The 15,072-nt window shown below is 32.9% G+C and overlaps 2 protein-coding genes across 2 annotated transcripts; one reads left to right on the top strand and one right to left on the bottom strand.

Moving 5' to 3' along the window:
- Positions 1-4,668: 4,668 nt before the first annotated feature.
- Positions 4,669-7,281, top strand: LOC115701025 (proteasome subunit alpha type-1-A). Its single transcript, XM_030628712.2, has 2 exons — positions 4,669-5,308; positions 6,501-7,281. The coding sequence occupies exons 1-2, from the start codon at positions 4,958-4,960 to the stop codon at positions 7,005-7,007; spliced, it is 858 nt and encodes a 285-aa protein (XP_030484572.2). The 5' UTR covers positions 4,669-4,957; the 3' UTR covers positions 7,008-7,281.
- Positions 7,282-10,533: 3,252 nt separating this feature from the next.
- Positions 10,534-13,490, bottom strand: LOC115701015 (uncharacterized). The gene is made up of 8 exons (XM_030628702.2): positions 13,073-13,490; positions 12,503-12,766; positions 12,335-12,406; positions 12,152-12,190; positions 11,891-11,998; positions 11,423-11,520; positions 11,077-11,188; positions 10,534-10,985 (listed from the first exon to the last, which is right to left on the bottom strand). Exons 1-8 carry the CDS (start codon positions 13,349-13,351, stop codon positions 10,737-10,739), a joined length of 1,221 nt encoding a protein of 406 aa, XP_030484562.1. The 5' UTR covers positions 13,352-13,490; the 3' UTR covers positions 10,534-10,736.
- Positions 13,491-15,072: the final 1,582 nt, after the last annotated feature.

Here is a 15,072-nt window from a genome sequence, read left to right as displayed (position 1 = left end):
TCTTATGTAATTATCCCAAGAAGAAATTGGTAACCTAAGGATTTTTGGGCTTGGACTTTGTATAGAAACCTTGGCTTGATTGGTCCAACAATTAAATGGGCTCGAGAGACTTATTATCATTTGGGTTGAAAGCAGAGCTTAAATTAGTTTTTTATTTTTATGTTGTTTTCCCTTTTAGTTTCAATTTTTTTTTTCTTTATTTTTACCACCTTAAGGACAAGGTGATTTTGAAGGGTTGGAGAGTGTTACATGAAAGGGTATAAAGACCAATTAGTAATTGTTAGTATTGCCTAGTTAGTATGAATATGTAAAGCCATTTCACAAATAGAGAATCAATGATGAAATGAGAGAAAATTAAGATTATTTCTATTGGAGTTTGGTACTAACTCGAAGAGTGCAACTCAATACAATATTGTATCACGTGGTATGACCAAGTATCGTATCGACTAATTGTTTGGATTTATAAAGCATTCAAGAAATATAAACATATATCTAAAAGTATTTTAATATAGAAAACCCTAAATTATATTTATAGAACTTTTGCTAAATCAAAGAAAAAAAAGATGATAACGAGAGGAGCGAAAGTATTAACTTGAAGTCATATATTGATGGAGATTTCATGGAAGGTTATGATCTTCTAAAGATACACTATTTTTTCATGTATTTTTTCTAACGAGGAAGGAGAGAATACGAAAACTCTAGTGTTTCTTAGAGACCACTACCTATTTATATGCTTATTATAGAATGGGTTTTGTGTATTTATAATTTGGCCCCTCAATAAATTATAAATTAACTTATAGTATTTACACAATTTTCATGAAAATTTAATACCTTTTTGATATCCATAACATAATTGGTCACTTAATTTTGTATCATACTTTATTTTTGTCATTTTTTCACACTTTATTTGGTCACTTAATTTTGTATCATACTTTATTTTATTTTGTTGAGGTTCCAGATTTATTTCTTAATCAATGACAAGTGTGAAAGCCTGAACGTTATCAAAAATGATAATAGAAACTACGTTTGAATTCATTTTCTCCTCAAAAGCAATGTCTTTAACCTTATTTCTCCCGCCAAATTTAACATTCTCAAAAAATATTGTAGTTCCCGTCTCAAAAATATTTATGACTGTGGGATCATAAAACTTGTAGTCCTAGATCGCTCAGAATAATCAATAAAGTAGCTGCTAACTATTTTGGAGTCCAATTTCTTTTCATGTGGCCTATAAGGTCGGTTGGACATTCCCAAATGTGGAAATACTTTAGACTAGGCTTCGGACTTGTCCAAAGCTCATAAGGTATCTTTGCAACTACTTTAGTTGGTACTCTATTTAGAATGTAAGTTGATGTTTTCAATGCTTCTCCCCAGAAGGACTTAGATAAGTTAGAATGAGCAATCATGCTCCTTACCATATCCTTAAGAGTCCTATTTAATTCTTCAGCAATATCATTCATGCTAGGTGATCCTCCCATGGTATACTGTGGGAAAATACCACATTTCTCTAAGAATTTAGCAAACGGTCATGGACGTTATTCACCTGGGTCATCATATCTACCGTAGTACTCACCACCCGATTAGATTCGACATTAATTCTTAATCCTTTTGTTAAGTTGATTCTCAACTTCAGCTTTGTAACTTTGAACACGTCCACAAATTAAGATTTTTCATGAATAAGATATAGGTACCCATAACCTGAGCAATCGTCTATGAATGATATAAAATATTATTGACCATTCCAAGATGTCGTAGGGAATGGCCCACAAATATAAGTATGAATCAATTCCAAGACTTTTGAAGCTCTATTAGAACCTAATCTCTTAGTTTTGGTCTGTTTTTTCTTGATGCAATCTACACAAACATTAAAATCTGTGAAGTTAAGAAACTTTAAAATATCATCAGATACAAAACGCTCAATTCTATATTTTGAGATATGACGCGTTTATGCCATAATGACGTTTTTCTTTATTTAATTTGTGTTCAGTGCCTCGTGATTCCACATGGAAGGTTTTATTATAAGATGCAATTATTTCTAGCAAATAAAGATTGTCATAAGCATTCAAATAACTTGTTCCAATAACATTTGAATTTAAATACAAAGTAAACTGATTGTTTCTAAATAAACAACAATGTCCAAAATAGTCCAACAAAGAAATAAAAACTAAATTCTGTCTAAAAGACGACATAACGAAAGTTTCTTTCAAATTCGAATAAAAATCAATTCTCAATAACAATCTAAAATGCCCAATTGCTTCAATTTCTATCGATTGTCTATCACCCACAAAGATGTGTCCTTCACCATCACTTGACTTTCGGTAGCTCAAGCAACCCTAGGGGTGCCGAAACGGGTTCGACATGGCACACGAACACGAACATGAACACGACACGAATTTTACGGGTTCAGGTCGAGAAAATTAGATGTGGGTCGAAAATGGGTCGACACGACTTGACACGAAATAAAAACAGGTCAAACACGACACGACCCACTTAACACAAATGTGACACGTTTGACACGATTTTTTTAAATATAATAAAATAAAAACTTAATAATATAATTATATAAAAATATATATTTAGTGATTTAATGTTAAGTTAAAAAAATTTAAATTTAATTTTCTTTAACATGAAATTAAAAATATTTCATGCTGCACTTGTAGCCACGGCTTACCACATTTGGAGGGTCCAAAATGATGCTCTTTGGAATCAAAAAGTGTGGTGTATTCGGCATACTGTACAGAAAATTAAGGGAGACTTGCAATATAGAATTTATCATGTAATGCTAAAAAAGGCTAAAGCTATAGATAGAGAATGGTTTATGAGAAGATGTACAAAATAGAATTGCAAGAAGAGTATGTGAAAAGCATGTATGAGTTGTAATTGGTGTATGTAATTGGTAAGTGAGCAATACAATGATCCTTATTCATCAGAAAAAGAAATTTATTATATATATCAAACTATATAAATGTATATAAGATTTCTAATGGAACTTAAATCTATTATTTTTCTCTACAATTCTAGCTTCAATAATAGCAAAACGGGTTACAGTGGGTCGACACGAACACGACACAATTTTTTACGGGTCGGGTTAGGGTTGAGATAATTAGACACGAGTCAAAAAACGGGTCGACACGCTTGACACAAAATATAAAAGCAGGTCACATAAAATATGACACGAACACGACACGATGACACGTTTTGCCATCCCTAAGCAACCCTGCATAGAAATACTTATGTGAGTAGTAGCACCATAATCTATCCACCAAGTGTTTCTAGGTACTAAAACTAAAAAACCTTTACCAAAGTAAAATTAATACCTTTCTTTACACGCCATGTGTGATATTTGGCACAATTTTTGTTCACATGTACAAGTTGGCTACAAAAGAAACAATTCTTAGAATCATGTGTTGTTTCTTTTGAACTGGACCCTTAACAGCTTCATTCTCAAATTTCTTTTTCTTGCCCTTATCCTTAGGGGTAGTGGCTAAGTGAGCACTTTTAGTTTTGTTATTTTTAATCTTTATTTCTCTTGCACACAATGAAAAATGGGCTCATTAAGAGTCAATTTCTCCTTTTAACACTTGTAACTAATTTTAAATTAGTTAAACTGTGGAGGAAGCGTTAACAAAATCATGAGCATAAGCACATCATCAGAAAACTCAATCTTAAGTGCCCTTAATCTTGAGACAACATGATGCATTTACATAATATACTAAGAAGTGTTCTCATTTCAATCTTATTATTTTTAGCAAAATGTTCCTCAATTTGTTAAAGGAAATTCTTGACCATAGTAACCCTTTCGGATTCTGTGCCCCAAAAGACTTCTGGAATGTTGCATTTCATAATTATTAGACTCGTGAGATTTGAACGATCCCACCTCTCAAATTTTGTTTAATCATCTCGAGTTCTTTCCTTAGTGAGAGGTGCATGTTGTCCATCCCTTAGTGCATGGTCTAAATCCATACATTCTAAAACTATAAATAAGTTCTTTTTCAATCCTTAAAATTAGTTCCATTAAGCATAGGAAGATAATTATTATTAGTATATATTGAAGCAAACAGAAGACGAATTAGCCGAACATAGAATAAATAAAATAAGCTCAGATTTGTTAACACCGAATTTCGTTAACCAATAAATGGGCCCTCGCCCCCAGACTCAGACTCGAACTTGGGTATGTGAGAGAAAATATAAAAAAGAATATGTTAGACAAAAAAAATATTTTTGAAAATAAAAAAAAAAATATTTTAATATGTTCTAATTTTTAGTTTTTTTTAACTGTTTTCAGAAAATCATTTTTAAAAAGTTTGGCCAACCATCTCCTATTTTTTCAGTTTTAGAAATGTAAAATAGGGTTTAAGAAAGAGAAGAATGGATTCTCATTAATCAAGAATGGAATCAGTTACAGACAATATGAGTGCACTTTAGACAATTTCCCTTTTTATTTTTAGGATAATTAGTTTTTGATTATTATACGGTTGAACTCTCATTTTTTTTTGTTCTTTCGAAAAAAAATGAAATCAGTTACAAGTATTTATAGTGTAACTAATCTTTTACTGTACCAACTAACTAACAGTTCTACTTAAAAAAAAGAAGTAACTAACAATAAACTAAGCTAACAGCTCAGCAAACTACAAGATTAGTCTTAATATCATTTGTGTATGTCCTTACACATCACCAGGCCCAGAAAGTTGTAGTGAACTGAAAAAAGTCCATTAGGCTTCGAGGAAGCCCAGTACTATAACTACGGGCTTATGTTTCTGTCTTATGATTGGGTAGCCCTAACAAAGAAAGTACAATCGAAACTTGTTGAAGAGGAAAACCCCATTGGCTGGCTTGAAGAAAAAGAAACAAAATCTCTTTTACAGTCTTTCTTTCTCTACAACACTCTTTTATTTTTTGACTCAGATTATAGAGACAGAGGCATTTGCTGCAGTTCGAATCCTGAAACGACGCCGTTACCATGTTTAGGAATCAGTACGATACGGATGTGACGACATGGAGCCCGGCGGGGCGGTTATTCCAGGTGGAGTACGCCATGGAAGCTGTCAAGCAAGGTTCTGCCGCCATAGGGCTCCGATCTAAGACCCACGTAGTGTTGGCCTGTGTTAACAAGACCAATTCCGAGCTTTCTTCTCACCAGAAGAAGATCTTCAAGGTCGATGATCACATCGGCGTCGCCATAGCTGGTCTCACTGCTGACGGTCGGGTTCTCTCCCGCTACATGCGATCCGAGTGCATCAACTATAACTACACCTACGAATCTCCCCTACCCGTCGGCCGACTCGTTGTTCAACTCGCTGATAAGGCTCAGGTTTGTTTTTTTTTTTTTTTGTAGAAACCTAACTTGCATTCATTCTCTATTGCTTTTGTTCTATGAATATGATGATCTGTTTGTTATTAGTATTACTACAGGGTTTTTATTTTATGCTTTTCGAATAATTAGCTGATGGGTTTTAAATCTGGAATAGGGAACTATGTTTTAGTAAAGCTAAGAAATTGTGGCATCCACTCCATTCACCTATTTGTTTTGGGTTTTCAAATCTATTTCAAGATATGATTTTGGTAGAAAGTATGACTTTCCGTGAAAGAAATGAGTGTTAATATAGTTCTTTTTTTAGTTGAGGGCAGGACTCAGGAGGCTTAAATTTTCAATTTTGATCAACATGTATTATGGGTTATTCGGGACTTCTATTAAGCTCAAGTTGTACATGTTAGCTAGGGTTCTTGCTTGTGCTTCAGTGTTTTTCTTTTGTGGCTCCCAAATCAATGTAGAGTTAAGCTTCGGAGATGAACCTACCCAGAATAGCACTGAACTTTGTTACATTTATAGATATTAGATGTTACTTAAAACTTTTGGAAGTGAGAGCATTACGACATATTGTGCTTTGTGGAGACGCAATAATGAAATGAAGTAATAATCGAACTTTTATTGAACTTAACATTGTCTTTTTTTCTTTTTTATCTTAAAGTTCATGTCTTTTGCACAATTGCTGTGTGACAAATAGTATAGGAACTCCGATTTCTTGATAATTTTAATGCTTAATTAAGTTCTTTTTTTTTTTTAACTGTTATTTTATTCCCCTAGATGCATTAATTATGTTCTTGTTCTTAGTCTGTAGTCAATAAATGATCATTCTATCTTTTGTGACATCTTATTCTTTTGAAATCAGCTGGTGCTTTCTTAGATATGTATGTATGCACCCTGAAAATATGTATTTGTTACAGGGGAATGTGGATTTTGTGCATTTACATGCAACATGATTTTGTGGACTTATTATCTATGTTTATCTATGTTGCTGGCGCTATGTGAACATTTTCTATGTTTTCCCCAAATCCTTATAGAAAGTGTTTAGTACCTAATATGTGCTTTCCTTGAACTATGGAGAAAAAAACAACAATGGTGACCACTGTTCACATTTCAGTTCTCTATGATTATAAATTTTGTTTTTCATGTTACTTTAGAAGACACATTTCCGTAATTTAGTCACTTATCTTTATGGCAGGTGTGCACTCAACGCTCATGGAAACGACCTTATGGTGTTGGATTGCTAGTTGGTGGGTTGGATGAATCTGGAGCTCACCTCTATTACAACTGCCCAAGTGGTAACTACTTTGAGTATCAGGCTTTTGCCATAGGGTCTCGTTCACAAGCTGCAAAGACGTACTTGGAACGCAGGTTTGAGAGCTTCAAAGACTCGACGAGGGAGGATTTGATTAAAGATGCACTCATTGCAACTAGGGAGACCTTGCAAGGAGAAAAGCTGCGGAGTTCAATCTGTACAATTGCTGTGTTAGGAGCTGGAGAAGCATTCCATATATTAGATCAGGAGACTGTACAAAAGTTGATTGATGAATTTGAGATTGTGGCAGAGGAAGAGGTTCCTGCAGCTGAACCTGGTCCTGACGCTGATCAGGATGCTGCACCAGCAGAGGGCTCTGCAGCAGCAGAGGGTACTCCCGCCGACCAGGGTGCTGCAGCTGAAGAAGGTGCGGCTCCAATGGATATTTGAGGATGCTATAAAACAATTTGTTTTTCCTTGCCCAGAAATGAGGTTTTCTAGCATGTATTTGTTATAGTACACTGATGGTACAATTGAAAATGACACATTTGGATTACCCTTTACTTCTCTCTCTCTCTCTCTCTCTCTCTCTCTCTCTCTCTCTCTCTCTCTCTCTCTCTCTCTCTCTTCAGGGTGGTATGCCAAAAGTCAAATCAAATGGTTGCTAGTGAACTTGAATCAAATTTATCCTCTATAAACTTATACAAGTACTTGATTTGAATTATGCAGTATGCTAGCAGGTTTTTTTATTTTTATTTTTTTGGAACTTCATTTGTTTTTTAATTAAGATTCAAGAGTGAAAAGATGCTTCATTACGAAGGCCAGAAGCCAGAATCAATATGAAGGAAGCCGATACAAAACCAAAGTTAAGGCAACTTGGGAGATCAGGCCAACTTTTGCATAGACAAAGCCAGCTGGCATAGGTGTCGTTAAATATCGAGTAATAATGTTTGCATATACAAATCACAAATCAAGCACAAACTTTACAGACAAGAAATTCTAACTAAAGTGACTTCTGGCACAGGTGTGTTAAATTATGTGTTGGTGCAAAATTCATATGTCAAAAGATGTAACAAATTTGTTATGGATTGGATGGGAAAAACGATCTTGACAAAGCATGAAAATAGTCTCAGGGGTAGATAATCAAAAGTAGTATTAAAGTTCTTCTGAGTTCTCTCCAAGTCCATCGTAGTACCAAAGAACTTAAGAAAGCCGAGGCTTGTCCTAGTTCTGCTAAGACATAAATAAACTCTTCTCATGAATCAAATAGGATGATCACCTAAGGATCGCATCGACCATTAGAGTGAGGGAATAGCTATAGCGTCAGCCTTAGTTTGTTGATCTTAAGAGCTTTGTTGGAAAAGAAAGGAACCCAATGACACAATCATTCTTTTGCCAACAATTTTTTAATCTACTTACATCAATGCATTTTATGATTTTTATCATTAACAATCCACCTAAAACACAAAAAATTATGATTTCATTACTCACTGAATAAGTGAGCATGGTGATTTGTTGTATTATTTGTTTTACACGCGTAAGAAATATAATATTGTGACAAATTTAATTATTCTAATTAAATGTTAATTATTATATGAGAATATTTATTTGCATTCCATAAAATGATAGATATACTTTATTACTAAAAAAAAATATAAATTTAAATAATTTTTAAAAATTGCTCTTACTATTTTTTTTTAATTTTTGCCTCACATTATTTTATGCTAATTTTAATAGGAATAAGTTGAAAAATATATCTATTTTGTATCTATTAATTAAAAATACCTTCATATTATTTTTTTATTAAAATATATCCACTTTTTTTAGTGAATTGCCTAATATACTCTCACTCTCTACTTAAGTCTAGCATATAATTTACTCTCACTTTTTTGTTATTTTTGAATATTTATGAAAATATCCTTAACTAATTTTATTTGAATTTCTAAATTGAGAATTGTTGAGAATGGGTTGAATTAAAGATGAGATAATGAATGACACTAGATTTTCTCTTTTAAGACTGATGAGTAAACTCTCACATGTTAGTGTAAGAATAATTTAATTTAGCACTCCTAAAAACTTTTAATCTGGAATCTGTCATAAACTTTCAAAGAATGGAGTTTGGGGAGTTATATTTGCACCCCACAAAATTATAAATACACCCCATTATTAAAAAAAATATAAACTTGAATAATTTTTAAAAATTACTCTTAATATATTTTTAAAATTTTTTCCTCACATTATTTTATGTTAATATCAATACTTACTTTGATTTCATTTTTATAATTTTTTCTAACTCATGTATATATTTTTTTTTATTTTTTTCTAAGAAAATGTCATATAATTTTTTATTTTAATTTTTTTATCATAATTTTTAAAATATAATTTAATTTTGTTTGATAGGTATATTTTTTAAGAATATAAATTGAAAGAAAAAAGTTAAAAATGCTTAGTATAATTAAAGATATAAATTTTATATAAAATAAAAATTATTAAAATGGGGTGTACTTAACAATTTTTGGGGTGTAAATAAAATTTCCCATGGAGTTTTTCTACCTAGGATTGGGCAACTATATGGGCAAGGGCAACATCTATTGGAGGTTTTTTTTTTTTTTTAAACAAAAAGTCTCAATCACCTAGTACCAAGAGCAACAAATAAATACTCTAAAAAAGTGAGCTAAGAAAAATAATCTTATATATTTAAATGAGATTATAATTTATTCATGTGCCACAAAAAAAAGAAAATAATGGTATTAGTGCGTAGAAAAAATATAATAATGGCAATTATACCCACGGGTTCGGGTACCGCAGGTACCCGTCCCTAATAAAGCGGGTACGAGGGTTGACTTTCGGGGGTAAGGGTGGGCGAGTATGGGTTTAAAGATTCATACCTGAGTCGGAAACAGGGCGGGGGCGGGGGAATAGATACCTGCCCCGAACTCGCCCCGATATGACATATGTATATGTTTAAGTGTTAAAATCATAATTACTACAATTAAAATAATTTCATGCTTTAACATTTTTATTGATTATACTCTATTTTTACTATACATACTATTCCACTTAAATTTATTGTTTTACTAATTTGTTATGATTATTTTTTTTAATTCTCTTTGAGATATCATTTTTTTTTTCAAAAATATATATGTAATGGGTACCCGATGGGAATCCTTCCCCTGCCGGGTAATTCCCGCCCTGCCCTCGCTTTAATTTAAGCGGGTATTGAAACGGGTATAGGGTGAATTTAAGAAGCGAGTATGGGGTGGGGGAGCAATCCCCGCACCCGCCCCGTTTACATCCCTAATAATCACTCTCTCTACAAATATTATAAAATATAGATGTTAAATCAATAACCATATTTATTATAGATGTTTAGTTTAATAATTAAAATTTAGAGATAACTTCTAACCGAAAGAGAAAAAAAAAATTGAGGATAACTTATTGGAATTTTTACACATAGTACTTAAAATCACACTTTTTTTTTGCGGATTTTTTTACAGATTTTCTACTTGTAGTTTTTTCAGTTGTTCTCAGGTTACCTTTTTGTAAATTTTATTTTTGTATTTTCTTTTTCATTTTTGGATATTCAGAAAGATATCTTTGATTTCTTTAATCTGAATTTCTAAACTGAAAATTGTTAGGAATTGACTAAATAAAATGAAAAAAATGATGGAAAACTAATTTGCTCTTTTAAGACAGATGAGTAAATACTCAAACATGTTTTAGTGAGAATAATATAATTTAGCAGTCCTAAAGAATCTTATAAATATGGAATCCATCATAAATTTTCATAGGGTGGAGTTTATTTTATAGGATTTTGATCATATACATCTTTGAACATAAGCATAGGTTAAAATCTAACCCTACAATTTTTCTTTTTTGAATAGTATTGTATCAGTCAGCAAGGTAATAGTTTTCAAGTACTATAGAATAAAAATAAATATATAGATTAAGGGATTGAAAATGCATGACAGAAAGATTTTGTTGAATAAATTTATGACTTAACATTCATATATTTTCAGTATTTCCATAGAGGAAGCAGAGTCTTGTATGCATTGGTTAAGTCAGTCCCAAAATGCAACAAACAATAGGTGTCCTTTGCTATAGGAAAATAAATAAACAAGCAAAGGACAGAAACAATTACTTTGTTAAAACTAAAATAGTAGTACAGATAAAAAGAGGTCATATGCGGGTGCTAGGAACCGGAAGATCCTTGATCAGCATTTGCTTGCACATCCAGTGCCAATTCTCAGGGGTCACCTCACCCCCGAGTGACCGAATCACAGACCCACCACTGCAGGAACCCACTTTGCAACATTCCTCTAGTGTTAAACCCTTCACAAGGCCGTACAAGAACCCACTTGCAAACAGGTCACCTGCTCCAGTAGCATCAACTGCTTTCGTTTCACCTATGGCCGGAACTTGGACAACCTGTTGTTATAATAAAATGAATTACGAAGGTTTTGTTGTTACTACTCATGATAATTTCTTCTTGTTAACTAACTAGTTAGGATTCACTCACCTCTTTTCCATGCTTTGCAATGCAGCCATTAGCAGCTAATGTCACCACAGCCCACTTGCAGTGGTTGGCGAGAAATTCTAGAGCAACCTCTGGACTAACTGTTTCTTTACCCCTGCAATCAATCACGCCAGGTAAGATTATGAACTGAGTACAACTCTCCATAAAACTATTTAATCTCCCAATCCACACCAAAAAAAAAGAAAAACAAAGCCTATCTATCATAAGGAGCACCAACATTTGAGATGAAAAACAATGGATCTTAAACTCTTATGTGATTCCATCACCACTCCCACCTCCACCAAACTAAGCTTAGCCTGTCAATACATAATATAAAGTAAATAGTTACCTTATCAGCTCTGTAGCTTCATCCTCATTGGCAAAGCAAAGGTCTACATTCCCTGATTCAAGTAGCTCTAGAAGAGGTTCTCTAAAGTTCCGAACCATCTGAGCAATGTTAAAGACTATATAAGATTAACATATTAGACCTGAAAGAAGTTTAGTTTTAAGAATACGTCACACGAGAGGAAAGTAATGGAGAGAGGAAGAGGAACAATTAGATACCAGAAAGAAACGAAACTAATAATTTTCAAGATATAACTACTCATAGCATTCTAGTGTAAAATCACAGTGACATGAATTATTACTTTAAGTAGATAGTTCAGGTACCCAAATCCAATGACTATTTCCCTTATAAAAGGACTGGGCAAAATACAAACCTCGACACTATGGTATTATTATTTTGAAGTCGTTTGTATGGAAAAAGGACAGATCAACTCTTTGATCTAAACATAAAGAGAAATAAAGGTAAGGATACCTCGAAACTGGCCAAATCCAAGGACACAAGAAGACCCTCTTGTTTGGCTATGCGTATAGCAGCTTGAATCACTTCCAAATTGAATATACTGTACCTCAATGACAACCACTGTAAGAAAAGCATACATAAGAAGTTAGGAATTTTAAACTTATTAATAGTTTACTAGTGTACCGAATTTCTAGTGCTTCAAGATGCATCACAGATTACAAGGCTATTTTTAAAGTGTAGTAATTTATTAGTACAAAAAAGTATATGTCTAACCTTGCATCCCTTAAAATCTTCTTTAGTTAATTCATCTGCCTGAAAATGATACAAAATCACAGGTAGGTGTATGAAAATCATGTTAACAAAGAGGAAATCTGATAGTACATTTATATATTATTTTTATTATTATTGTTATTGTGATTTACAACAACCTATATGGACACATAAAGAAGAACTCACCTGAAGTTTCACAGCACTAGAGAGACAGGGACGCATTGTACGATTTGCCGAATCGTCAACAAGGCAAACGCACTGTTCATAACAACAAGCACTTAGCACCAATAATCTCGAGCTAAAGGAAGGAAAAAAAGAAAAGAAAACGAAACAGAGTGTTCAATTGGAGCTCACCTGAGCTGTATGGCCCTTCTTCATCCTCATCCTTGAGAGATTCACACCACGAGAGTTCATATTACTCACAAAAAGCTGGCCTTGTTGATCATCCCCACAGGCACCAAGAATTCCACAGGAGACTCCAAACCCTGAACTCAGCCCTCGAATGGTATTGGCAACACTTCCCCCCGCTAAAGTTTTTACAGAAGAAGATTCATCTTGAGACGAGAGATTATGGGTCTTCAGCTCTTTCAGTATATGCTCTAGCTCGTCATATGCAACCTACAAAGATTTTATAGGCAAACTTTCAGTAACGCAGTAATTTCAATTTAATCATATTGGATCCAATACCCTTACTGATCAAACACAAAAATCATAAGTGTGAGCAGTGTAAGTGAAATTCAGTTGACAAGCCAGGGGGAAAAAAGAATAAAACTCGTTCTAGATCGATACATATGAACCCAAAAGCATAATAAATTCAAGAAAAATGAGTACAAACAGGGAAATTAACATCGACCCAGACGAGGAAAAAGAGGTAAAATTGAGAAAATTGAGTGAGGAAAAGAAGAAAAAGGATAGAGGTCGAACGGGAATGGAGCCACCACGTTCGCCGGAGATTTGATCAAGCAAGGAAGAATCAACGCGGGCCACGTGGTCGACGAGGGCTGAGGGCTGTAGTCCGAGTACAACAGGAGCGTCAACGTGGTCCTGGTGGTGGAGAAGGGTGGTGGCAGTGGGAGTGGGGAAGGCTTCGGCTCCCATCTCCAGGCTGGGGGCTGCGATGCGATACTTGGCTTTATTATTATTATTATTATTATGTTTTGTGTTTTGGTAATGTGTTGTTAACCTTTCCATATTTATAGACATTCCATAATCACTCCAATCATCACTGCCGCTAAAAAAAGAAGTTCCCACTCACTCTCTCAACTCTAATCAACTCACCACACCCACCAAGAACCACACCACTTCATTTTCAGGTTCCCACATTGCCCTCAAATCAAGTGTTTTTACACTCTTTTTTTTTTTTGGGAAATTTACAAAATATTATAATTTGGGTTAACTTTTACAAAAATACTGTCACACGGAAAAGTTTTCAAAAATACTGTGTTTTTATAAAACACCAGTAAAACACAAAGTAGAATAACTCAAAACAACAGTAGAACAACTACAAAACACTAGTAGAACACCAGTGAAAACTTAACACAGTATACTGCAGTATGAAACTTATAAAAAAACACACTAAAAAAGTAAAAAATAATGCCTGACAGTATTTTTGTAAAAAATTAGCAAAAGTTAGTATACCATGTAAATTTCATTTTTTTCTTTTACTCAATCTTACATACTAAAAAAAAAGGGTCTTTTACTCTCATTGTAGGAAAACTACGGCCTTCTGATATTAGTTAGTAATTTATTTATAATTTTTATTAAAAATTATACCAATAATAATATTACACTTTACAATAGTATTAAACACTGTATGTGCCTTTAACATTTCTCATTAAAAAAAATTGTTTGGCAATCCCTTCAAAATAAATCTACCCGTCCACTATTAATTTTTGGCACATGTACGATTATATACATTTTTAATGAAAAAAAATCGAATGAGATACTATCACAACAAGCAAGTCTTCCAAAAAAACTAAGCATAATCTCCCTTAAGATAGTCTATGCTAGGATTCGAACCCTTATCAATACTCTGCACAACACATGGTTGGCACATGTACCATTATTATATCAATTTTTTTTCATCAAATAGTTGTTTTTTAAACATAATCTTTAAGGAAATTACCCTATATACTATTTTTTTAACTTTTTTTTTTAAAAAAATTTACGGTTTGAGTTTCTAAAGTGATTTCTCCGGTAGTTTCTATGTGAGTTGCTATACGATTTTTTGTTACAATTTAGGTTACTCCATTAGTTGCAATAGAAGTTTCTATATAGAATTCCGTAAAAATATATAAAAAAAACTGTTTTAAAATGTAAAAATGAAAAAAAACCCCTATATATCATCTTTTCAGTAAAATAAATTGTTCACAATTTATTAAAATTATAGTGTTGAAAACATAAGTGGTATATTAGAGCATCTTGGTTTCTCTATTTTCTTAGCTAAAATAGTTAGAAAATTAAAATAGAGAGCCACTTTTATTGTTATTGTTCCAATCATGCTCCCTATTTTAGTTAGTATTTGATTATTTTAATAATATTTTATAATTTGAATTTGTTAAATATAAATACTTTTATAAAATAATAAAAAAAGTAATAATAGTTTTCATTAAAATACTATTAAAAGAGTTTAGCATAAAAGTAGAGAGATTTCGATTCTTTTGCCACTATAGAGAGCCATTTCTTGTATGATTAGAGTTTATTTTTTCAAGTCTCACTCTTTATTGTAGCTAAGGAGTGTGTTCAGAGAGCATAGATGTTCCTAATAGTCTCATTTCCAAAAGTATTATCAAAGAATTTATTGAGAATCAAACACTGTCGATCCCTTTCCTACCTTTTGATGTTAGATAATTTTAGGGACCACATGTTGTAAGTAGGGTACTTATACTTCTTCCTTCCTTTGTTATGTCATCAGCAGATGTATT

This window comes from Cannabis sativa, chromosome X, assembly GCF_029168945.1.
Source record: "Cannabis sativa cultivar Pink pepper isolate KNU-18-1 chromosome X, ASM2916894v1, whole genome shotgun sequence".
NCBI classification, from domain to species: domain Eukaryota; kingdom Viridiplantae; phylum Streptophyta; class Magnoliopsida; order Rosales; family Cannabaceae; genus Cannabis; species Cannabis sativa.
This window is presented reverse-complemented; position numbering and strand designations above follow the sequence as displayed.

Excerpts from the sequence above, each read along its gene's own strand:
- LOC115701025 (XM_030628712.2), top strand. The coding sequence starts at position 4,958 with ATGTTTAGGAATCAGTACGATACGGATGTGACGACATGGAGCCCGGCG. Across the intron at positions 5,309-6,500 it reads AACTCGCTGATAAGGCTCAG|GTGTGCACTCAACGCTCATG; the intron begins GTTTGTTTTTTT and ends TCTTTATGGCAG.
- LOC115701015 (XM_030628702.2), bottom strand. The coding sequence starts at position 13,351 with ATGTCTATAAATATGGAAAGGTTAACAACACATTACCAAAACACAAAA. Across the intron at positions 12,767-13,072 it reads AACGTGGTGGCTCCATTCCC|GTTGCATATGACGAGCTAGA; the intron begins GTTCGACCTCTA and ends AAATCTTTGTAG. Across the intron at positions 11,999-12,151 it reads AAGATTTTAAGGGATGCAAG|TGGTTGTCATTGAGGTACAG; the intron begins GTTAGACATATA and ends CTTTTCTTACAG.